General features: G+C 42.8%; 1 protein-coding gene across 2 annotated transcripts in view; it reads right to left on the bottom strand.

Moving 5' to 3' along the window:
* Window positions 1–973: 973 nt before the first annotated feature.
* The window catches only part of EFS (embryonal Fyn-associated substrate), a 44,284-nt gene continuing 20,923 nt past the window's right edge, over window positions 974–24,334 (bottom strand). Inside the window, exons 1-6 of one of the 2 annotated variants that reach the window (XM_082270431.1) lie at window positions 22,653–22,781; window positions 21,230–21,532; window positions 18,957–19,061; window positions 12,325–13,302; window positions 12,037–12,117; window positions 974–1,597 (exon numbers count right to left, since the gene is read on the bottom strand). In XM_082270431.1, the coding sequence (XP_082126557.1) occupies window positions 1,178–1,597; window positions 12,037–12,117; window positions 12,325–13,302; window positions 18,957–19,061; window positions 21,230–21,532; window positions 22,653–22,712 (1,947 nt within the window). In that variant the 5' untranslated portion in view covers window positions 22,713–22,781 and the 3' untranslated portion in view covers window positions 974–1,177. Of the gene's footprint in view, window positions 1,598–12,036; window positions 12,118–12,324; window positions 13,303–18,956; window positions 19,062–21,229; window positions 21,533–22,652; window positions 22,782–24,334 lie in introns of those variants that run through there. The other variant, XM_082270432.1, reaches the window with a different exon arrangement.

The raw sequence follows: 24,334 nt of genomic DNA, 5'->3' as shown, positions 1-24,334 counted from the left end.
ATTGGTTTGCAAAAAAGTATATAATATAGTAATGGTGGTGATCAGTGACTTATAGCGGGACTGCTATATTGCGGAGGACAGTGACACTAACTGGCACTTTTTGGGGACCAGTGACACTAATACACAGTGATCAATGCTTAAAAATATGCACTGTCCCTGTACTAATGATACTGGATGGGAAGGGGTTAACTGTGTGCCTAGACAGCGTTTCACTATACTGTGTGAGGTGCTTTCACTAGGGGAAGAAATTTAATTTTTTCCCTGGTTTGCAGGGATACAAATTCCATCCCTTCCCTCGTGTCAGAACGGCGATCTGCCTTGTTTACAACTTTTTTTTTTTCCTCTTCCTTTTGGATAGAGCAAAGAGGGGTATGACCCTTGTCCGATTTTTTTTCGCCATCTGTGTCCCATTGGGGAGATTTCCCTTCACTTCCTGTCCCATAGCCAAACAGAAAGTGAGAGAGAATCCCTGCAAATTAAGGGAATCTCTTGGGAACCCCCAGGTCACCAGAACTAGTGCCCCAATTGGAAGATTTCCCTTCTTTTTTTTTTTTTCTAGGGATTTTCTATTAGTTTCATTTTCAATGATAATGGAAAACATGACAAAAAGAGGGGGTGAATCTCCCCAACAAGGGCACAGACAGCAATAAAAACTGACAAGCATTCTAATCATTCTCCTCTCTATCCAAAACAAAAAAAAAGTTTTGCCTTTAGTTATACTTTAAGAGTCGGTTCACACTATGGCGACACGACTTCGGGGGCGACTAGTGAAGTCGCCGTGCACCGTGACTTCGGTGCGACTTGCACGGACTTCACATAATGGAATGAGTCGAGTCACTCCTATTAGAACGGTTCCCATAGCACAGAATGGAGCACAACTTGTCAGGCGACCAAGTCGCGGTAGTGTGAACCGGCAGTTAGGCTTACTAGTACTATGTTGTTATATAAGAAAGAAATGTTTATATGCTACAAATAAATACAATAAGAGTGAATTTATTGTAGTTTTTCATATATATTTAAACATAACAGAGATCTTGATACAAAATAAATACTAAAATGAAAAAGTCAGTAACATGATTAGGCAGGTAGTACCATGAATTTCTCAAAATTATTGTAGATTTTTCTACCCATAATCCAAATCAACCTTCCAAATGTCAGAAGTTCTGTTTTTCATGAGTCAGACAGCCAGTTTTTGTAGAAGTTCTGTGAAGCTATGGGCACAGGTGCAGAGTACAGATACACTGGCTGCCATGGCTTTTAGTGCAACAGGAGATGGGTACAGTGCAGCAGCCTCCTTTGTGGCTAGCACAACTTCTTTAAGGGCTTGGCATAGGGCTCCTCCTTCTCCTGCTAATTTAACTTGCAGTTGAGTACAGCTGAGCAACCGGCCAAGTGTGTCCCCGATGAACACAAGCTTGTGTGCAGCAATCACCAGCTGTTTTCCATGTCCTACAAAAACACGTGGTGGTTGTGAGCTTGCACTTCCCAGAAATGTACCCACACAGGTCTCAAGGGTCTGTAGGTGTCCGTGACTTTGAGATGCATAAAAGCGCAGCAAATGACGGTCTTCTTCTGATGGCTCTGGACAAGGGTCAGTCTGGAATAAAAGAGTTCCAAGGTGAGTGTGCTTCCATTGTGATTCCTATATTGTAGTTGTACATTTTATTAACAGTCTTAAGCAGTATAAAAAAAAATAGGGCAAAGTGCAGCTAAAGCGTTGTATAATCTACATTTATGTCTACAAGTTAGGAAAAGTGTATGCTTGCAATTATTTTTTTTATGCAAGGAATACATTTAAAAACACAACTAATAAACATAATAACATGCCAGGGTTTCTTGTGTTCATGGTTATTACTAGAGATGGGCTCAGGTATGTTCAGGATCCTAGTCCCAACCTATCTGCCCGATCCCGCCAGGAAGCCCACACTGTACACCGCTAATCACAGGCAGTGAGATGTTCCTGGTCCACACCTGCACAGATCGGGAAATGTCTCACTGCCTGTGATTAGCGGTGTGCAGTGTCTGCTTCCTGGTGGGAAGGGGCGGATGGGTTGGGACTAGGATCCTAAATATGCCTGAGCCCATCTCTAGTTATTACTATTGCAGGGCACCCCTGACTTCTACCAGTAAGGGTGGAGGGTATTGTGTAAAGTTGGCCATAGAAAGTTCAAATCCCTGCTGAACCAGTTAAGATTCGAACAATGTATGGGCAGACTGATTGTACCCATGTTGATCGATCAACTTGGGTACAACCAGCATGTTGGATTTTTCATGTGATTATTGCCAGCAGTTAGAGACGGTAGCAATAAGCACTGTGTTCTCCTAGTAGCGATGGACCCCGCTGGAAGAACACCATAGCTCCATGGGAGGGATTTCCCCCATCAACACTGTGTTGATGGGAGAATCAAGCCATTTTCTTTCCTGCAGAGAAGAAAATGGCTTCATCTATTGTTGGCTTACTAGTATAACCTTATGTAACGATGCATTGTTTTTTTTTTTTTTTACCACAGGCTACATTATGTCAATCTCCTGCCACTCAGCAGTGAGTTGGCAATAAGATTGGCATGAGGTTCTAGAGGCACAACTTTCACAGCAGAACGGAATGGAGTACATTTTTGTTTTTCTCATTTAAAGCCATGCTATACTCACCTTCACTCTAGCGATGCAGTGTCTTGGAGCTCCCCTTCAGCCATGATATCTTCGGGTGACCGGCTCCCAGGTACTGCTTTCCTTGGCCGGGCAGAGATGATGTCCCACATGCGCAGGAGTTCTGTTATCCCGGCATTGTGGAACTTGTACAGTGAGCTGCACATGAGCGGCTCACTGTACAAGGACGGCCTGGCAGGTAAGTAGCTTTCATACATGGCCTGGCAGGTAAATAGCTTTCATGAGGAAGTGACAAAGCATGTCTCTTCTGCATTAAAAATCCTGCCTATTCACCCTTTTTTTATTGTTTTCATAAAGTTCCACTGTAACACATATACATTGTTATGACTGCATTAAAATGATTAAACTACACAGATACAATGGAAATATGCTTCATATATGAATTTAGAATTCATCTTCATCATGAGAAACATTCTTTCCAACCTGTTCAAAGTATCGAAGTAGGATTTACATACCAATCCAATGAATCTGCAAGTGATAGTTATTTATAAAAGAATTTGATGAATATCCCCTAATTTGGCATCTCCTGCACCTCTATGCCTGGAAAGCTACATATGATATTGTACAATTATTAGTACATTTTTTTTTTTTTTGCCTCATTAGAGCCTGCATCCCTTCTTTTGTCCACCAGAGGGGGATATACTAAAGAAACTACAATCTAAAAAAAATTCCATCTGAATTTAAATGGCGTTTCCTCTAGTCTCACAATTGTTTTAGAGACATCGTTACCACCTAGTCCTCTGAAAATATAAAACTTTTAACAGAAAAAAACTTTCTCTTACATTGACAGGTGGGGATTTTAAAGAATTTTGTTAGTTTGTTTCCTCTAAAATCTCAAAAATGAAATGCAAGATTAACATGTTGTGAAGTAAATATGGGGATTTCTATTGCTGACTTCCTTCAGACGGTCATTGACCTGGAACAAGGTTGCAGACCAGGGAAGTCATGTCTTTATTGACATACTTGCCATGGACTATTGATGTAAAGCTCTGATGCTAAAGAGTCAGCATGGCAGCCAGGTAACTAGTTTTGTTTTTAAGGAGTTCAGCAAGTGCATCCTCCATTTCTTTCATGACAGGTAAAACTGGCCACTAATACATTTTTATGTATTGTCGTTCATAGCAAACCTTTCATGAAAGAAATGCAGGGCCTGCTATTGCTGACCTTGTTCTGAAAAGATGCCTGGCTGTCAAAATTCTCCTTCCCATCTATAATTTGAGTGACTGACTAGTGACAAGCATGAAGATAAGGAAAGGGAGAGCTTTTTATCTGTATTCTTGTTCCAGGTTACTAATGCAAGTTGAACGATGGGGGTCAACATGACAGCCAGACAACTGTAATTTTCAGGAGAGGTGAGCAATGGCAGTCACCATGTTTTACACATTTCCTATAACAGATAAATGTACAGATGTGCAAATATCACCCCAGTATCAACCTTTCTCAGAAAATATTAGCTACAAAAGTCTTGCCCAGATTAAAACTACACAAGAAGCGTTCCTGGGGGTGTCTGCTGAGATGATAAAAGTAACACTACCTAATGCTGTATTTATCACCATTTAACTGCTAAACATGTAGGGATCACAAGGCACTCATCTAAAGATTTCACTGAAAAACAAAGCACACATCTGAACTTGCTTTATAGGAATAGTCCACCCTTTGACATAAATTCATAAATGCACCCAGATTGATCTTCTGCATACTCTTCTCCGAGCCCCAGCTCCATACTGAGGTAAAGACCTACCATTATTGGGCTGTAGGAAGTACACAATGGATTACAAAATTGGTGACATCAATGCATCAGAGAGAACTTTGAGTCCCTATGCCGTGGTGGCAGACTTGTAGTCTTCCCATTCACATAATTATGTGAATAGATCTGTGAACGGATGACATGGCCGTGTGGATGAAGCCATGTGCCAGATTCAAACACAGACAAAAGGCTGCAAGAAGAACCCTGCCATTCAAGTAAGTTGGTGTGTGTGTGTGGGGGGGGGGGGGGGGGGTTGGAGAATGTACCTATGTTTCATGTTAGACCTAGGGTCTCCAAACTTTCCAAACAAAGGGCCAATTTACTGTTTTTCACACTTCAGGGGGGAGTAGTGTCTCATTATTGGTATGGGTGTAAGGAATATTGTCCCATCAATGATGTCAGTGGGAGGAATAGTGCCCCATCATTGGTGTCAGTGGGAGAAATAGTTCGCCATCATTGGTTTTGGAAGAATTAGTGCCCCCATCATTGGTATCAGTGGAAGGAATAGTGACCCATTATAGGTGTCAGTGAGAGGAATAGTGCCCCATTATTGGTGTCAGTGGGAGAACTAGTTCCCCATCATTGGTATTGGAAGGAATGGGAGGAATAGTGCCCCATCATTGGTATTAGTGGAAGGAATAGCCCATCATTGTTGTCAGTTGGAGAAAAAGTGTCCTAAGGGCAAGCAAAGGGCCCTTTGGAGACCACTGTGTTAGACCTTAAATATTGGTGTAACATGAAACATGGTCTCAAAGGTGAACTAATCCTTAAAAGCTATCAATAGACAAACAGATTGCTTAAAGTATACGTAGCTTTTAATAAAGCATGGAAGAGTTAAGACCCCTGTCGTTTTTTGTCTGCCTGTGCCTCAGTGGGGAGATTTCCCTTCTCCACGCTATCCAAAATATAGTTTTTTGCTGGCACTGAGCATTAACTTCTTCACAGTAATGGCTACTGCCCATTATTAATTGTAAATTCCAAAAAATTATTAAGTGGATCTAATAAAAATTTTGTTTGCAATTCAGCCTCTGGTCACTAAAGTTGTAGAAAGTATTCCACTGCCCTAAGGCCCACCCTATGAGGAACAGATGTGTACAAAGACTCAACATCAATGGAAACAAGCATATCTTGTATTCCAATTGTGTCAAGTCTAAAACTTTGAAAATATCTTTACAATCTCAAACATAGAAGGGTTACCAGAGCTTTAGGCATCCTATCTACATATTCATCTACTCTATGGTTGGGGATACCTATAGCAGAAATGATTGGGTTTTCCTCTACACTCACAGTATATTCATACTCATCCTTTTGTAGAATACCCTCCATGTACAACCAATCTAACTTTTGATTCAATTTCCATACTAATTCAAGTACTCCTTTGCAGTGTTGCACATGGTGGTATATGGTGTTGGTATTTTGGTACTGATAAATTTATAAGGAAAATGTAGTGAAAGCATGTTTCTACCTCTAGTGTTTTTAAAAAGAACTGTATTTTTGTATCCTCTGATTCTCAGTTACCTATCATCTTTTTCCAGTTTTACTAACATGGTTAGAGTGCCCAATAAATTGTGTTGAGTTCCATTATCTAAGGAGAATCTGTAATAAGAGAAACTGCAACAGGTATAAAATGCAGGTATCTTTCCTTTCATGGGGGAATGCTGGATCATTCTGACAACCATTAAGTGTAATGGAGCAGACTCCAGACATTTTCTACAGAAAAAAATCTATATTTGCAGAATATACAGCTGCTTGTATCTTGATCTATTTATAGTGTGATGATTACCTTTAACTGACAGTAACCTTTGTATTTGCATTTGTTTCATCATGTGATCCGTTTAACCTGCCTAGGTATGTGACCGGTTTACTTTAAACAATGCTTGTGTTTGTCAGATTTAATACAACTATTTAAAGAATTCTGGTAGAAACACAAAATGAGATTTTTGACTGTAAAATCCATTTCTCTGATGTTCATTGGCAGACACAGCTTCAGATCTTCATGACTGAATCCTGAAAACGTTCCAAATCGGAACCGGGACAATCACCCCTTGATGTAACAGGTCTGGTACCCCCCCAAACAGACCCTGTAAGCGGTCCAGGGACAGGCACAAGTTGGAAGGAAAGAACCTTGCTGGGGGACAAGAGCGAAACTCAATCTTGTAGCCGGAACGAATGACTTTGTGGACCCGTCTTGCACCAGGGAAGTCCATGGGTCCAGAAACCAGCGAAGACGTCCCCCCCACCCCGATACTGGTGAGGGCGCACCTTCATGCTGAAAGAGCCTTGTCCGCGGGTCTGGAGAAGCCCGCTCTGGGCTTGCCAGACCAGGTTCTTTTGGATCCTCCAGAGGAGGCCCTAAAGGGCTTTGAGTCCTTGTCAGTCGACCCTGAGGGATGAAAAAAACTTCTTATGAGCCGAAAAGGAAGGCCCACGTCTACAAAGAGGTTCCTTGCCCTTAGTAGCCTGCGGAAGAAAGGTACTCTTCCCTCCTGTGAGACCTTTTATGATGTCATCCAGGGTAGCTCCAAACAGGCGATCTCCTTGACAAGGAAGATCAGTCAAGGCCTTTTTAGAAGTCTGGTCCGCAGAACAGCATTTGCGCCAAAAGACACGCCGAAGGACTTCTCCCAAAACAGAGAGCCGAGCCACTAGGGGAGCCGCATCCAAAGAGGCATCACAGATGAACTGCAGCCCCTGGACCAGCTGGTCCCCCAGATCAGCAAATGCAAGGGGGAGCTGTTCTCCATCCAGGTCACGGCGTAAAAGCTTAGCCCATTCAGTCAGAGTTTGCGACACCAGGGCAATAGTGAATACCGGCCTCAGGGCCGTACCAGCCAGTGTACAGATTGCGGGCAACAGCCTCCGCCTTCCTGTCAGCCAGATCCTTAAGGGCCGGAGAATCTTCAACTGGAATCAAGGTTGCCTTGTTCAATCTGGAAACCGGAGGATCCACCCCCGGTGGAACAGTCAACTTCTTAAGAAGGGACTCCTCATAGGGGTAACGCCTAGTAAAGTGCTTAGGAACCCCACGGGGACACTTTGGTCATCCCCACTCTTTAGCGACAATTCTGTCAAAATAGGCAGGGAAAGGAAACTCCTTTGCCGCTCTGGATGGCTTGTGAGTGCCAAAGAGAACCTGCACCTCTGTCACAGCTGCATCCTCCATCTTCAAGGTCTCACGCACAGATAAATTCAGTGCTTCCACCAGCGCCTTTTCTAGCGTGGTTGCAGACGTGGAGGAATCATCCTCACTATCACAGAATTCTGAGCGCGTGATCGCAGACCCACCAGGGTGACCCACATCCACGACAGCTGAATCAGATTCAGGATCTGATGAGACAAATGAGGCGGGGGTGCTTTTTGCTAGCCCTTCGCCCGAAGACCACATCAACCATATGTGGAGGGGGATAGGATGTGGACAGATGACAAGGGGGGTGCCTGACATGAAGGAGGGGAACCCTGGGGACCAACCGTCCCAAGGAGGTGCCCACGTCCACCCCAAAACCCTCCAGGGGGAGAGGGGGGACAGCTAATTGCCATACCAGGAACCAGGCGGGCACCGCTCCAGACAGAACTCCTCTCCATCTAAATGGGGGGCTATCGGCCAGAAGGAACGCTGTGAGGTAGTTTATTGTAGATCTCACAGGAAAAATCCAGTAGAAAAAATTTCTATCTAAAAAAAAAAAATTTGCCAGGAACACAGATCCTAGCAAGAAACTAGGTCCTTACTCCTGACTAGGCAGAAAAAAAACAGTGCCTATAGCAGAGAGAGGGAGTATACCCCCTGGGGCTGCCCATGGGTGTAGCCAGACTTTTTTTTCTGCCTAGTGTCCTCTTGTAGGGGGCAGTATAACCCAACGGTTTATGATATATAACATGTGGAGAAATCATAGTTTTTTAGGTAGAAAACCCACAAGCATTTACATATTTAATTATGTGCATGTACAGTACATGGGGTCGGGGAGGGGGGGGGGGGGTTTAGACTCCTGATGACTCCCTTATAATGCAGCTTCCTGGTACATTCATTGGAGAAAGGATCAGCCAATGGATGCCTTTCTGACCTACCCAACATTATATGCCCGCTGCAGACCCACAATTAGGACAGTGGGACCTGGAAAAAATGCTGAGGGGGGGGTGTGTGGTCTTTTCTGCTGCCAATTAGCTGAGCTGTATTGTCTGACACAAGGGAAAATAGCTTCTACTGATTCATTGGAGCAGATATTGTTAGATATGCTCAGTTATAAGCAAAGGAGAAGAGGTAGCATACACATGTTAGTTTTTTAACAAGTATATGACCATGTGGACACCATCAACGCACTAGGGTTACATCACGTTACCTTCAATATATCTTTAATGTATATCTGAAGGCAACATTTTTTTGTTGCTTGTGGAGTGGTGGGATTAAAACCCCTGTCAGGTTTTTATTGCTGTCTGAGGAAGATTCATGCTTTTTATTTGTCCTGGTGATCATTATAGCTGAACATGTAAGAAGATCCCAAATTCTGAGTGGTTGCCAGAATGAGGATAGAAGAGAGATCTTCCAATGGGGAAATTAGTTCTGATGACCCCTATGACTAACAGGGATTTCTCTCACTCTGGAAGCCTTTCTTCTAATCTCCTGTTGTGGCTACAAGGCAGAAAGTGAAGGGAAATAGTACACAAATGGTAAACAAATTAACAGGGGCCTATGATCCTGCCTTACTCCATCCAAAGTTAAAAAAAAAAGGTTTTGCTTTCAGTTCTATGAATAACTGCATTTATGTAGCACTAAAGTTTGGCAGCTGGATTTATAACTTATTTGACCATACGTTTAGAAAATTTTGAAAGATGCAGCAGTTTTGCAGAGTTTAATGTCTGGATGACAAAAAGGACAACAATCATTTTCATAACACTGATGGGGTCCTCTTTTACTGCTGAGGCAGGTCATACATGCATACCATGGGTTGCAGGAAAAATATTTGCTCAATCCCCTCCTCAACACAGACCCGGCGGATGGGGGGAACCATTCTCGTTTGGGAGTGATTATTGCTAGTGATAATCGCAAGTAAAAGTCGGCAGGCTGGTGGTACTCAAGTTCATCGATCGATCAACTTGGTACATTCAGCCTGTCCATATAGGGTTCTAATCTTGTCCGGTTCCTGCTGAACCAGCTGAGATTTGAACTGTCTATGGCCAGCATAAGAGATCATCAGAGTGATCCATAGGACAAATACTAGCAATTTAGGCACATAAAGATGTAATCAGTTCCATCCTAGCCTGCAAAAACAAGTATTTATTGTTTATGATTAACAGTACGGCAGTCTATTGTAAATGAGTCCATAATTACAAGACTGTTGGGTGCCATATAGGAGGAACATGAACTCAGAACCAGGAGAGGAGCGAGGGAGATTTCGAGTGCACCCTTGGTGGAGGAGACCACCCCAAGCCTGATTGATCCCCCTTGCCGTAGGGCAAGAGGGGATCCACCATATCTGGTGTTCATTTACAGAAACGGAAAGCTATGTACCCATGTCGCACATAAGGAGCAATCAGAACCAAGGTGCAGAAACTGCAAGGTGTCTCCTATCACCTTTTCTTAGTCAGACATCCTAACTTGGATGCCCTTGGTAGCTGAGTTGTGGAGCCTGTGGTGTACAATTCACTGTTCCCTACATAACACTGCAAAAAATGCTCGATGATTCATGCAGAGGCTGGTCCCATAACGTAGATCGGTTACATGACCTTTTCCTAGCACCCCCTTTCCACATTCATTAAAATATTGGGGCTTCACTAAACACATTTGTAAAGCACATTGCTGAACACAGTCTGTTTTTAAAGGCTTAGTTCACCTTTGGGACCACATTTCACGTTACACCCACATTTAGGGTGTAACATAAAAACAAAGTCACATTTGCAAACCCCCCACCCTCAAACGCCCTTTTGTGTTCAGATTCAGCATAGCTGTGCTTGGCTCCACCCACATATCTGCATCATCCATTCACAGAGTCTGAGAAACTTGCAGATCTCAATCGAGCACAAGAATGATATGATGACTGATGTCAGTGAATAACTGATATATACACTGCTCAAAAAAATTAAATGAACACTTTGAAAACACATCAGATCTCAATGGAGAAAAATATTATGCTGGATATATATACTGATATGGACTGTGTAATGTGTTAGGAATAAAAGGATGCCACATTGTTTGATGGAAATGAAGACTATCAACCTACAGAGGGCTGAATTCAAAGACACCCCAAAAATCAAAGTGACAAAATTATGCAGCAGGCTAGTCCGAATTGCTGAAATTTCATTGTACTCAAAATGGTACTCAGTAGTTTGTATGGCCCCCATGTGCTTGTATGTCAGGGCATGCGCCTAATGAGACGACAGATGGTGTCCTGGGGTATTTCCTCCTAGATATGGACCAGGGCATCACTGAGCTTCCGAACAGACTGAGGTGTAACCTGGCAGCGTTGGATGGACCAAAACATAATGTCCCAGAGGTGTTCTATTGGATTCAGGTCAGACAAGTGTGGGGGTCTATTCAATGGTATCAATTCCCTCATTCTCCAGGAACTGGCCGCATACTCTCGCCACATGAGCCTGGGCTTTGTCATGCACCAGGAAGAACCCAGGACCCACTGCACCAGCGTAGGGTTTGACAATGGGTCCAAGAATTTCATCCCGATTCCTAATGGCAGTCATGGTGCCATTGTCTAGCCTGTAGAGGTCTGTTTGTCCCTCCATGGATATGCCTCCCTAGACCATCACTTACCCACCACCAAACCGATCATGCTGAATGATGTTACAGGCAGCATAACCTTCTCCACGGCTTCTCCAGACCCTTTCATGTCTGTCACGTGTGCCCAGGGTGAACCTGCTCTCATCTGTAAAAAGCACAGGGCGCAAGTGTTGGACCTACCAATTCTGGTGTTCAATGGCAAATACCACCTCCACGGTGCTGGGTAGTGAGCACCGGACCCACTAGAGGACGTTGGGCCCTCAGGCTACCCTCATTAAGTCTGTTTCCGGTTGTTTGGTCTGAGACATTCACACCAGTGGCCTTCTGGAGGTCATTTTGTAGGGCTCTGGCAGTGCTCACCCTGTTCCTCTGTGCACAAAGGAACAGATACCAGTCCTGCTGATGGGTTAAGGACCTTCTATGGCCCTGTCCAGCTCTTCTAGAGTAACTGCCTGTCTCCTGGAATCTCCTCCATGCTCTTGAGACTGTGCTGGGAGACACAGCAAAACTTCTTCCAGGTATCGCCTCCTGCTACCAGTAGTGACACTGAAATTTTTTTCCCTACTCATTTTTTCTGTTTTTCATTAGTTTTGCATTTGGCTAGGGTCAATGATCTCCACCTGTAAAACCATTCCTGTTTTGGGGGTTGTCTCATTGTTGCCCATCTAGTGCACCTGTTGTTAATTTAATTAACACCAAAGCATCTGAAACTGATTAACATCTCCTTAACTGACCAGATCAATATCCCAGGAGTTTAACTGACTTGATGCTATAATCTGATTTAAAAGTTTTTCTTTCGTTTTTTTTGAGCAGTTATGATTAGATTCTCACATACCATTTATTGTCCATACAGAATAAAGTACAATATGGGAAAATTAAACTATATAACTACACTCACCTTTTTCTCCTGTGAATTGCGCTGATCTATGTCTGTAGGTCTGTCTTTGGATTTTTGCATTGTCTGAGAGGTGACAGTACCCTGGGAGAAAAAAGGGTCACAGTTATAAACATGCAAACAAATGTACTGGATGGTGAAAGTGCTGAAACATACAATGGCACTTTCTTTGAGAAATGATTTTCAGTGGCATTACCATAACATATTGTTTGGACAACATACATGTAAGCTGAACAAAACTGGACTAACGAAATAAGCACAGAATTATGTCATCTTCAGTGTATATTTTACCTGTAGATGAACATAATGATTGTCTCTGCACTGAATCCTCTCATATTCACTATGTGCATCTTCTCCAGGATCAGTAGGAGTGCAGTGCATGATAGGTGGTGGTGGCAGAGGTCGGTCCTGGATGCTGCCTTTACGATGTGTAGCAGGGGAGGCTGTGGGTAGTGCAGGAAGTGGCCGCCGGGAAAGGCTTTCACTAGAAGAGAGTCGTGGTCGTGGGAAAAGAAGGCCAGCATTGATGCTTACGAGTGCTAAAATAAACCCACTCTGCTCCTGAATTGTATTAACCACTGATAACTCAATATTGGCTTCCTGCAGTGCCAGTAAAGCAAGCTCAAGTTTTTCAAGGTGCCCTGAGAGTTGTCGATGCAATGATGGATCCGAGGCTTGGCAGGAGTGAAGGAGAACAACCTGGGCCAAACCCACAAAGTCTTTAAGGGCTTCCACTACCTGAGCTGTAACTTGATAATCCAAGCACCCCTGTACTGAACTCTCTTGCATCTTTTCAAACATAAGTACCACTGTCCTTTGCAGTTCTTGGTGCAACAGTCTCAATGACTCCATGGTGGAAACTCCATCACTACGAGGATCCCTTGACAGGACAGATGGCAGACCAGACTCCCGACTTCCTCCAGAGTCTGCGGAACGAGCGCTGCCTGTACTCGAAACTGAAAGACGATGAGTTTGAGGGGGTTCAAGAGTTTCTGGTAAGTTGCCACAACTTAAAATGTCTTCTGGTGCTTCATAGAGATTCTGGAGCCCTGAAACCCGTTTTAAGTTTGAGGGCATAGAATAAATACCCTCATCTTCCTCATTATCTGATAGTGGCACATTCTGGAACATTGGTGGCACATCATATATATCTTCAGGTATCTCTTCAGGGGGTTGAGCAGCCACATCTTTCACACGCAACACAGGACTATCGTATGTTTCAGATGCAGATTGTATATCCCTCAGTAAAGATGATGGCTTATCATAAACCTAGAGAATTAAGAAAAAAAATAATACATTAACATAATATCAGATAAACAAGCCTGCAACAGAACAGTTGGGACACATGCAATAAAGGAACCATATACATGAGTGGTGTAAAAATGCTTAAAGGTTAAGTTCACCTTTTGGAACATGTTACATGTTCCACTTATATTTAGGATGGAACATACGGTGCATCCAGAAAGTATTCACAGCGTCTCACTTTTTCCATATTTTGTTATATTACAGCCTTATTCCAAAATGGAATAAATTCATTATTTTCCTCAAAATTATATAAACAATACCCCATAATGACAACATGAAAAAAGTTTGTTTGAAATCTTTGCAAATTTATTAAAAATAAAAAATGAAACAAATCCCATGTACGTAAGTATTCACAGCCATGGCTCAATACTTTGTTGAAGCACATTTGGCACCAATTACAGCCTCAAGTTTTTTTTGAGTATGATGCTACAAGCTTGGCACACCTATTTTTGGGCAGTTTCTCCCATTCTTCTTTGCAAGACCTCTCAAGCTCCATCGGGTTGGATGAGGAGTGTTGGTGTACAGCCATTTTCAGATCTCTCTAGAGATGTTCAATTGGGTTCAAGTCTGGACTCTGGCTGAGCCACTCAAAAACATTCACAGAGTTGTCCCATAGCCATTCCTTTGTTATCTCGTCTGTGTGCTTAGGGATGTCCTGTTGGAGGATGAACCTTCGCCCCTGTCTGAGGTCCAGAGCGGTCTGGAGAAGGTTTTCATCAAGGACGTCTCTGTACATTGCTGCATTTATCTTTCCCTCAATCCTGACTAGTCTCCCAGTTCCTTCTGCTGAAAAACATCCCGCCAGCCTGGATCTGCCACCACCATGCTTCACTGTAGGGATGGTATTGGCCAGGTGATGAGCGGTGCCTGGTTTCCTACAGACATGACGCTTGCCATTCAGGCCAAAGAGTTCAATACTTGTTTCATCAGACAAGAGAATTTTGTTTCTCATGGTGTGAGTCCTTCAGGTGCCTTTTGGCTGTCATGTGCCTTTTACTGAGAGTGGCTTCATTTTGGAATAAGGCTGTTTCCAGCAGGAGCCATTGATCATGGCTCCTGCTGGAAAAAAATGAATGCACATTTTTTTTTCAAAAATATGTGCATTTATTATTTTTTATGGGAAGTGAACTTATCCTTTTAAAGGTGAACTCCATGTATATATAAACAAGACAAATGAATGCAGCTCTGTAATTCATAATACATAAATACAAATTTACTCACCATAACATTTATTTCAAATCCATTAAGGCTCTGTTCACACCAATGCAACTCCAAATCACGCAATTTGGAGTAAAACTTTGTGTCCAAAGTCGCAGGACAAGTCGCAATAGTGTGAATAGAGCTTTAGGAACACAGGGATATGGACAGATTATGCTGCCACATTCAGGTAGTAGCCTCAGTATAACCCCTCCAGGTTTGTGAGAAAGCAAAACATACCACAAAATAAAAAAGGACGAAACCTGTATCCCTCAATGAACTCAAAGTAACAGATTTTATATTAATTACAAAAATATTACATCCCCCACAGGACAGGAATTCAGAAAAAATCAGGACACCCAAAAGCAGTCCAAATGAGGGGTCAACAGCTATTGAGGGATCTAAGATGGAATCAGGAACCAAGACCAATCAGGTGAAGCAGAAGGGACATCTGAACCAACCCACTAACCCTAAGCAACTCAGGGTTCATACAAGGCCACAAGTCCATAGGAACCATCTAAATGTCTTGCCTCAAGGTCAGGCTCTCAGATATAGATAGGGAGGCTGCAGAAGAATGAGAGTCAACAACAGAAGGAGAGACAATGTAAGGAAGGCAATCCTGCAACACCATATAAGCCCCCAAAGGTGAAGGGGGAAAATCCCTGACTGTTAAGGAAAGATACTGACCAACAGGATGTAGCGTCTGTCAGCAAGGATTTTTATTTTACTTATTAGCCTTGCTTGTTGGTGACCAATAGTTACCAAAACTAGACACCTGTGAAGCCCCATCCATGAAAGCTTGCAGGAAATGGGTCCTTCTAAATAATTCTACGTGCAAGAGTCCAGAAAGCTGACTCTCTTTAAGGAAGACCATCTAAGTGTTTCACAGTGAGGATTCCAAATTCATTCCCTAGGGTGGACATAAAGTCCACTGCTCAAGCAACAACAGGTGCCTTCAAATGACATTAAGAGGTAAGGTCCCTTGTAGGGAAGGAAGCAGTAGAAACTGGTTCCAGCTAACTCTGTAAGTCAAATGAGTGGGGAGGAGGAATACTAAAGGGTGCCCAGTACCATAGGGGATCAACATTGTCCAAGAATACAGAATACTACTGGAGGGGGTAAAGAGAACCCATGTGGAACAAGAGGTATCAGGTAAACCTAATTGGATACACAGCTACATGCAGTAACAGAGGAGACATGGTGAGCGGTAGCTGAAAGAGAGCTGTACCAAAGAGGCTAGCTTGTGAGCTAAAAAGGTTGTCTTGAGTGCCCAAATGCCAAAAAGGCACAATACCTAGGGACCCACCTGGATGTACAAACAGCCCCCACTTATATAAGGGGGGGCACCTTTTTTCAGAAGGCTTAAGAGAGAGGGTAGCAGACCCTATGGTCCAAGTGTGAGTGAGACTCAGAAAGTTTACAAGTACTGCCAGAGCAGATGAGGGAGAAGGGCAGGCTTCCTTTGACCGTTCTGCAGATCTCCTGTGCTCAGGGTAAATGAAAAGGTTGTTCTTTAGACATTTCATTAGCTTCCCACACACACATAGCCAAAGCGTCCTGTGTATTTGTGAGGACATCAGTCTTGTGCGAGACACAAGTTCAGAGGCTTGTAACAAGCTGTCACAACTAAAGCACAAGGCTTCAACTGCACCATTCTGATATGGTTTGACAAATGAAAGTTGCTGTCAACACAGGACAGAGGGCCAAACCAGTTTACAGTATAACTAAAGGCAAAACTTTTTTTTTTTTTTCGTTTTGGATAGAGTGTAGAGGGATTAGAACTCTTGTCAATTAATTTTGCTGTATGTGCCATCCTCTCTATTTGTTCTGTTTACCATTATCATTGAAAGTTAAAGTAAAAGAGGGGAAATCTTCCAATGAGGACGCTGCTTCTGGTGACCTGGGGGTTCTAACAGAATTCCCTAATTTCCAAGGATTTCCTCTCACTTCCAGTTTGGCTATGGGACAGGAAGTCAAGGGAAATCTCCACAATGGGACACAGATTGCAAAAACAAAACTGACAGGGGTTATAACGCTTCCTTCCCCTATCCAAAATGAAGAAAAGTTTTGCCTATAGTTCTACTTTAAATTAAACTGGGACCTAAGTGGAATTTAACTTCCTGTCAGTGAAGTATTTGAAGTGAGTCTTTTGTGTTCTGATACAAGTGCAGGTAGGGCCCAGGATCCTTCAGGGTGTATCCAGTTCCCATAGAGCAGTGGTCCCCAGATTGCGCCCCTGAAGCCTGAAGGACAGTAAACTGTCCCTTTGTAAAGAAAGTTTGGAGACCCCTGCCATAGAGGAATGTCCCAAAATGTGGGTGTAACAGAAAGGTATTTGAAGCCATAGGAGCTATTAAAGACTCAAGGCCTCGAACAGCAGACTGATCCTCCACATGCAAAGTGTACACACTGCATTACTATGGCTTTAAAAAAAAAAACCCTGTATATCTGAGTGACAAGCAGATGGCCCAAAAAAAGCCTCTCCCTTTATAGACTGTGGGGTCTGTGAATCTGAATCAGAGATGATACCAGGTACTGCAGGCCTGGAATTTACTACAGGCTCAGGAGCATCAGAGACACTGTACTGGGGATTGCGCCAGAGTGCGTTTAAAGTCTCTGTAAGCAGAATGCTCCAGTAACTAAACACACAAAACTTTATGTAATCCATAGTAGACATGAATACCTCTGGGGATGGCATGCAGGAGGCCTCAACCCCTATCTGACAAAGCTGAGGTAGACTCTGCAGATGATGGCTAAATAACAATGGGGGTTCCTGCTTCCAGATTACTGGTGTGGGTTCCATCTAGAGATAAATGCCACTAGAACCACTGGATGGAGTATGGGCTAAGGTCAACTGTGACAGGAATACTGTCTTCTGTGTGTCTTTAGGAAGACATATTGCACTGTTTTGGGTTCAGCAACTAGGCTCAATGTAAAGCAAGACCTCAAGTACTCACAAACTCAAATAGCTGGTGCTGATGAGGTTTTCAGATAGCTGGAGGTGTCCAACTGACTTTAGGTGGTAGTGGAATCAAACCAGAGCCTGGAGATTCATTTGGTGCTTGAGGAGCAGGAACAGCAGAGAAATGGATGCTTTCTCTAGGCTGATGGTGAGAAAGAGAGCATGGACCAGGCAGCACTGCACCTAACAGATCCCCCGGTCTTAACGCTCACTGCAGTAAAACTGGAAGTCACCATTTTTTTAAAAAGAGGCTCTGCAGTGCAAATGGTAAGGTAGCTTCCAGTGCTTCAGCCTGTTGAGTCTTACTCTCTTCAGAGACAAGGTTATACCAGAGACTGTGCTACAACTCTGGACCCTAAAAGCACTTTGTAGCTAACACAGTACACAAAGGTGTGGAAAGCGCCACAATGCAGAGCTCAATGTCTGAAGGTCACATTTGGAACTAGCTCTGAAATGGTCAGAGGTCCACTCACAAAGTGGGTCTGTAGAGACGGGTCACACCTGAGTTTGTGTCAAGGCTCTGAATTCAGAAGGCATTCCCCAGCTAGCTTTAACATTACACTTAGGTCTGGAAAGCGCAATAATGTAAAGCCCAGTGTCCAAAAAGTCACATTCCAGGTTGGCCCTGCAACTATTCAGTCTGGGGAAGAGGTGTGGGTATGGCTTATAAAGCTATTGTTTAAGAAACGCTGACTGAGATAGCTGTGTAGAGACCAGCTCAAGCATCTCATAAAGGAATCTTAACTGATGAAATAGATGAGGGGATCTGTAATCATCTTGATGATGGCAGCATAAGCCAAATGCTTACAAATTCCTGTGTCCCTTAATGGGAAATGGAGAGTTTTTTTTTTAAATGCATACAGCGTTAGTGTGTCATTCATTTGCAGTCTATTGTACAGCAGAGCTAAAAGAGAGGGAGGGAAACATAGCACAAGGAGTCAGTTAGGCATGTTGCAATAGAAAGAGCATGTTGATAGGCAGAAACCGAGCATGGTGGCAGAGAGCTGAGCTCATCCTTATGCTGCATCTTCTTTCACTGTCCAATGACAGGGTGGGGATGCCTGTAAGTAAAAGTGAAACTGCAACAGAAAAAGATCAAGTCCTACTAGACACGGCTGTGGGGCAGAGCTGTGTAGGACTATGGACTGGTGGACAGAATTACAAATCCTTTGGTAGGTAAAACAACTCTCGTACAGTGCCTTGAAAAAGTATTCACACCCCTTGAAAGTTTCCACATTTTGTCAAGTTACAACCAAAAAGGTAAATGTATTTTATTGAGATTTTATGTGATAGACCAACACAAAGTGGCACATAATTGTGAAGTGGAAGGAAAATGATAAATGTTTTTTACATATTTTACAAAGAAATATCTGAAAAGTGTGGCATGCAATGCATGTATATGTATTTCATCTGTATTTTCAGCTTTAAAGATTTCTGTTAAGGACGAATTTATGCTTACCTCTTGTGGACAGGGCTGAGATGTCTCGATATGACGTGGAGAGTTGTAGATTTCATCCTGAGTTGATGAGATGCAGAGGCGTGCAATTGATGGAACTTGATATACCTGTAATTAGGGTTAAGATTACATTTTAAAATATTATCTACCATGAGATCAAAGAATGGGTACTTAAAAGAGAAGTTTATCTTTCTGACCATGTTTTTTCTTACACACACATTTAGTCCCCATCGGTCCTTGTCATTATTTAAATTCTGTGCTGTACAGCTGTGTAATTCATTCAAAAGAATCTGGGAATTGCACAACAGAGAGACTTGTAGTTCTCAATGGAGCACGATGTGGTGATGTCACCACAGCTGTAGTCCACTGACCCTTCCTGCACCCCCACTATTGAAGGTTCAAACCTTGGTACAGACCTGCGGCTGGAAGAATAGTCAGCAGGAGCAGACTTTTGCAAGTTCCAATACAAAAAAAAACAAAACAAAAGCACAGTTTTTTTATTAATCAATATGGGTGCTTTTATTTTTTTTGGAAAAGGTGGACTATGGCTCTATTAAAACACAAAGAATAATAAAATGTACAAGAAATGGGCCTCAAATCAGCAATACACGGTAACAGTCTCTGGGAATAATTAGTCATATACACTGCTAAAAAAATGAAAGGAACACTTTGAAAACACATCAGATCTGAATGGGGAAAATATAATGATGGTTATATATACTGATATGGACTGGGTAATGTGTTAGGAAGGAAAGGATGCCACATAATTTGATAGAAATGAAAATTATCAACCTACAAAGGGCTGAATTCAAAGCCCCCCCGAAAATCAAAGTAAAAAAATGATGCAGCAGGCTAGTCCATTTTGATGAAATTTCATTGTGGGGTGAACCTGCTCTCATCTGTGAAAAGCACAGGGTGCCAGTGGCAGACCTGCCAATTCTGGTGTTCAATGGCAAATGCCAATTGAGCTCCATGTTGCCGGGCAGAGAGCACAGGGCCCACTAGAGGAGGTCGGGCCCTCAGGCTACCCTCATGAAGTCTGTTTGTTTGATCAGAGACATTTACACCAGTGGCCTGGTGGAGGTCATTTTGTAGGGCTCTGGCAGTGCTCATCCTGTTCCTCCTTGCACAAAGGAGCAGATATCGGTCCTGCTGATGGGTTAAGGACCTTCTACAGCCCTGTCCAGCTCTCCTAGAGTAACTACCCGTCTCCTGGAATCTCCTCCATGCTCTTGAGACTGTGGTGGGTGACAAAGCAAACCTTCTGGCAATGGCACGTATTGATGTGCCATCCTGGGGAGTTGGACTGCCTGTGCAACCTCTATAGGGTCCATGTATTGCTTCATGCTACCAGTAGTGACACTGACCCTAGCCAAATGCAAAACTAGTGAAAAACAGTCAGAAAAGATAAATAGGGTAAAAAAATGTCAGTGGCCTCCACCTGTAAAACCATTCCTGTTTTGGAGGTTGTCTCATTTTTGCCCATCTAGTGCACCTGTTGTTAATTTCATTTACACCAAAGCAGCTTAAACTGATTAACAACCCCCTCTGCTACTTACTTGACCAGATCAATATCCCAGGATTTTAATTGACTTGATGCTATACTCTGATTAAAAAGTGTTCCTTTCATTTTTTGAGCAGTGTATTATGTACATGTGTAAAGCAAAGACTGTAAATAAAAAACAAGCATAAAAGAGAAATACACTGTAAAAACAAAACATAAAACTAAAAATTAAATTGGCCATAACTCTTGAGCCAAGTACGCACGTTAAGTTTTTTTTTTTTTTTTCGTTCAATCTAACAGGCTGAGAAAAAAAAAAAACTGAGAGGTCGCCATACTATCTATGTGATGTTAGCGTGGCAAACCCCCCTGCTGAACTATTGTTTTCTGACAGGGGACTGCTCCCCCGCCAGAACCCACTGATCAGCTATCACAGCCAGTGGCTGCCAGCGCGGATCGCTGCTGGTCAGATGCTGCTTTCCCAGGATGTCCCTTCAACAAAAGCCAGGGGTTGGACTGGCTTCTGTCAGACAGCTGTACACACTGTCCGAATGTCGGCCTGTTCCTGCTGAATTGGCCAATATTCGGACCTCGTGTGCCCACCACCATTACAGTTTTCTTTATTTCATTTGTTTAAATAAGGCCACTCTATAACTTTTTATTTTGGGTAGGCGCTTCATTTAATTCGCTATATGTTACATTAATAAGGTATCTTGTCTTCTGTAAATATATGAAAGAAATGATAATGTTGATACATATAGGAAATGCATTTCACCTCAGATTGTTGCTCCTCTGTGGAATTTTGAGGCATAACTTCAGGTTTCTGTAACTTTGGGGTTACAGCAGTGGCTCCAATGAGACGAGGTGCCTGGTATTCATTTTCCTGTGTGTTTTCTTCTGGCAGAAGTCGCAATCGATTTCCAGGCGCGATACCTTGTTTTCCCCTCAGAGAACAACGCCACCACCCCCCAAGTGTTTGAGCATCTCTTTCTAGGACAAGCATCACGTCACCTCTGCGAAAACTAAGCTCTTCGGGGCTCTCAGCTGCATTATCATACAACGCCTGGGCCAGCTGCGCCTGAGGATAAAAATAAAGAAACATATTCACGTTGGACTTAGGAACTGCAATCAGAATAACTGTTTATTGCGTGTGTATAAACAATGTTTCTGTCCACATGAATGAGATGTTCCAATGCACTAAAATCACACTACTAGCATGGGTTTAAACACTTCCACACACCATAACTATCAGGAAGTTTTTTGCACATTTTCTGAAACTTGTATAACCTGCAATGTAAGTTGCATCTGTCAGCATTCTATAAATTAAATATTTTTATGACATTTTCCTGTATACATAAAAAATGCCTGATAATGCTAGTTTTTCTGGTTTTCATTAAAACAAGTTTAAATAAACAATGTTCCCTGTTTGACCCGTGTACATTTGCTGGCTTCCCTTTTGCCACAAACAGAAACTGCAACGTTGATGATTGCACTCAATATCTCAAAACAGGTTTAATTATCAGAGGACTTGGCAGGCCAAGGCACATAATGAAGCCAAAAGCATTTGATGAACTATTATAACCTTTCCCAGGTCATACATATATTTTGACAATAACATACAGTATATACCACAGTCTAGAGGCCCATAACACACATGTTAACACACAACAAAATATAAAAATGATGGCATCTTGGGACACAGGTCTTGTGAAACAGGAAAATAACGGGAAATGTATACAAACTAAATCTGTAACCACACCACACAGATAAACAAGAAGATCCAGTTGCAACTTACAGCCTCAGGAATGTAAAGAGAAACAGTTGTTATGCCTTTGATTATGTCCATCCGCTTTTCAGTACCCATCAGATTTCTAAACCCTTATATAACCATCCCCTCAATTCACCAAACTGTACACAAAGGACCCATGCAGATTCCCAGCAAAGCTGATGGTATAGGCGTGACAGGTACTTCAAAATGCAGGTTATTACTGTGAAGGACACATTCAGTCCATAGATACCAACTCCTCAATGCACAGCGTTGTGGATTGCCCCTGAACAACTACAGCATTATACACTATACTAGGGAGGAACATCTGTTCTCTCAGGCCTGATACTAATTCTATATACATTCAGCTGTCGTTGTTTAATTGCTTCTGAAGGTTACCGCTATTGGTATTTCATGAGATCACCCTCCTCACCCTTCCATGTCTCTCGCCCATTATGTAGAAGGATCCTGTCTCTTTAAGAGAGCAGAACATGTGGCGGTGACATCATCCTTGATACAGAATAAAGAGAAAGGAAGCTCTGTATCCAAGTCAATGCCCCGAATGAGCTGCACGGCGATGGGGATTTCTCCCAGCGATTCAACATTAAATAGACAGCGGACCTTTTTGTTGAAATCTCTTCTTATGTCATCACTGAGCTTTAGCCTGTGCGTTATATCTGATTTACAGAAACTGCACCAACCCCCCACCCCTTCCATCTCTTTCATTATAACAACTATGCACAAATACCTCCTGAAATATACCAAAACATTCAGCCATAGCTAGCCCCAGCCCCCCCCCCCCCCAATCACTTGAATACACGGCACAAGACAGCTGTCTTCAGTCATAATATCTATTTCAAACCATACAGGGCGCTTACTTAGCAAGGCTCGTGCAGCTACCCAGACAACAACTGGCAACGTGTACACTTCAGGGTGAAGAAAAATCAATAGACTTCAATTAATGCTTTCATTTATAAATAAAATACTCAGAGTTCTCTGTGACTTGCTGATCCTAACCAACTTTATAGCACAATTCTGCCCTAAATTTCTCCAAGAAAAAAATCATAATCTCAGGATTGCAATATTCTGCTTTCTCCTCCTGTAAGCAAGTTCTCAGGGCTAGATTACCGTATAGTTATTTTTCCCTAAATAATAATGTGGATCCAAGATCATCATTCTGCCTGATCAAAATCAATGCAAGACATATTTTTACATCACATCATACCTCACACTTCTCGATTCCTTTTCATAATATTAACTCCATTTTTTTTTTCAAACATGAAACCTTTTACAGCTCTAACAAAGTATCTCTTTTGCTGTTTTAGGCTAATGTCAGATGGGTCAGTCTGCCACCGGAGAAAAATCGCCAGCAGCAGGATCACCAAACACACTGCCCCTATGGAATCGCTTCCTATGTACCCAGGCACAGCAAGATGTTGCTCTGTGGCTGCCCCAAATGCTGTTACACCCCAGTAGAAGATTCCATAGGAACAGAACAGGCAGCCTCTTAGCAATCCTGCCACTGGCAATTTTGACAAACTGTCAGGGGCAGAATCGCTAGCGGCACAGTTGCCCATCTGACATCAGCCTTACACAGATTAAAAAAATGTGTTTCTACCTTTAGTTGCATACCTTATGATAGTCTCATTCTTAAAGAGGAAGTAAACCCTCCTCTGTAACTTGTACCTATAGGTAAGCCTATGATAAGGCTTACATATAGGTACTGTAAATATCTCCTAAACATGTACGGTTTAGGAGATATTTACCTTTAATGCAGCCAGTGACGTCACTGGCGCATGCGCTCTGAAGGAACGGCTGATCGTGCCGTTCCTTCAGAGCCCCGTGCCGTGACCGTCGGCTCCCGTGCGCGTGCGCGGGAGTGACGTCACCGCGGCTCCGGCCAATCAGATGGCCGGATACCGCGATCCCGGAAGACGGGCGACTGAAGATGTCGCTCGTCATACAGGTAAGAGAGCGGCACGGCGGGGGCTCGTTCTAAGGTAAGTATTTCATAATGAGCTAGTATGCGATGCATACTAGCTCATTATGTCTTTCTCTTGCAGGTTGTAAGAAAAAAAAAATTTTTTTGACCGAGTTTACAACCTCTTTAAGTTA

This window comes from Pelophylax lessonae, assembly GCF_965119305.1.
Source record: "Pelophylax lessonae genome assembly, chromosome: 1".
Taxonomy (NCBI): domain Eukaryota; kingdom Metazoa; phylum Chordata; class Amphibia; order Anura; family Ranidae; genus Pelophylax; species Pelophylax lessonae.
Note: the sequence above shows the minus strand (reverse complement) of the source record. Positions and strands in the feature narration are given on the sequence as shown.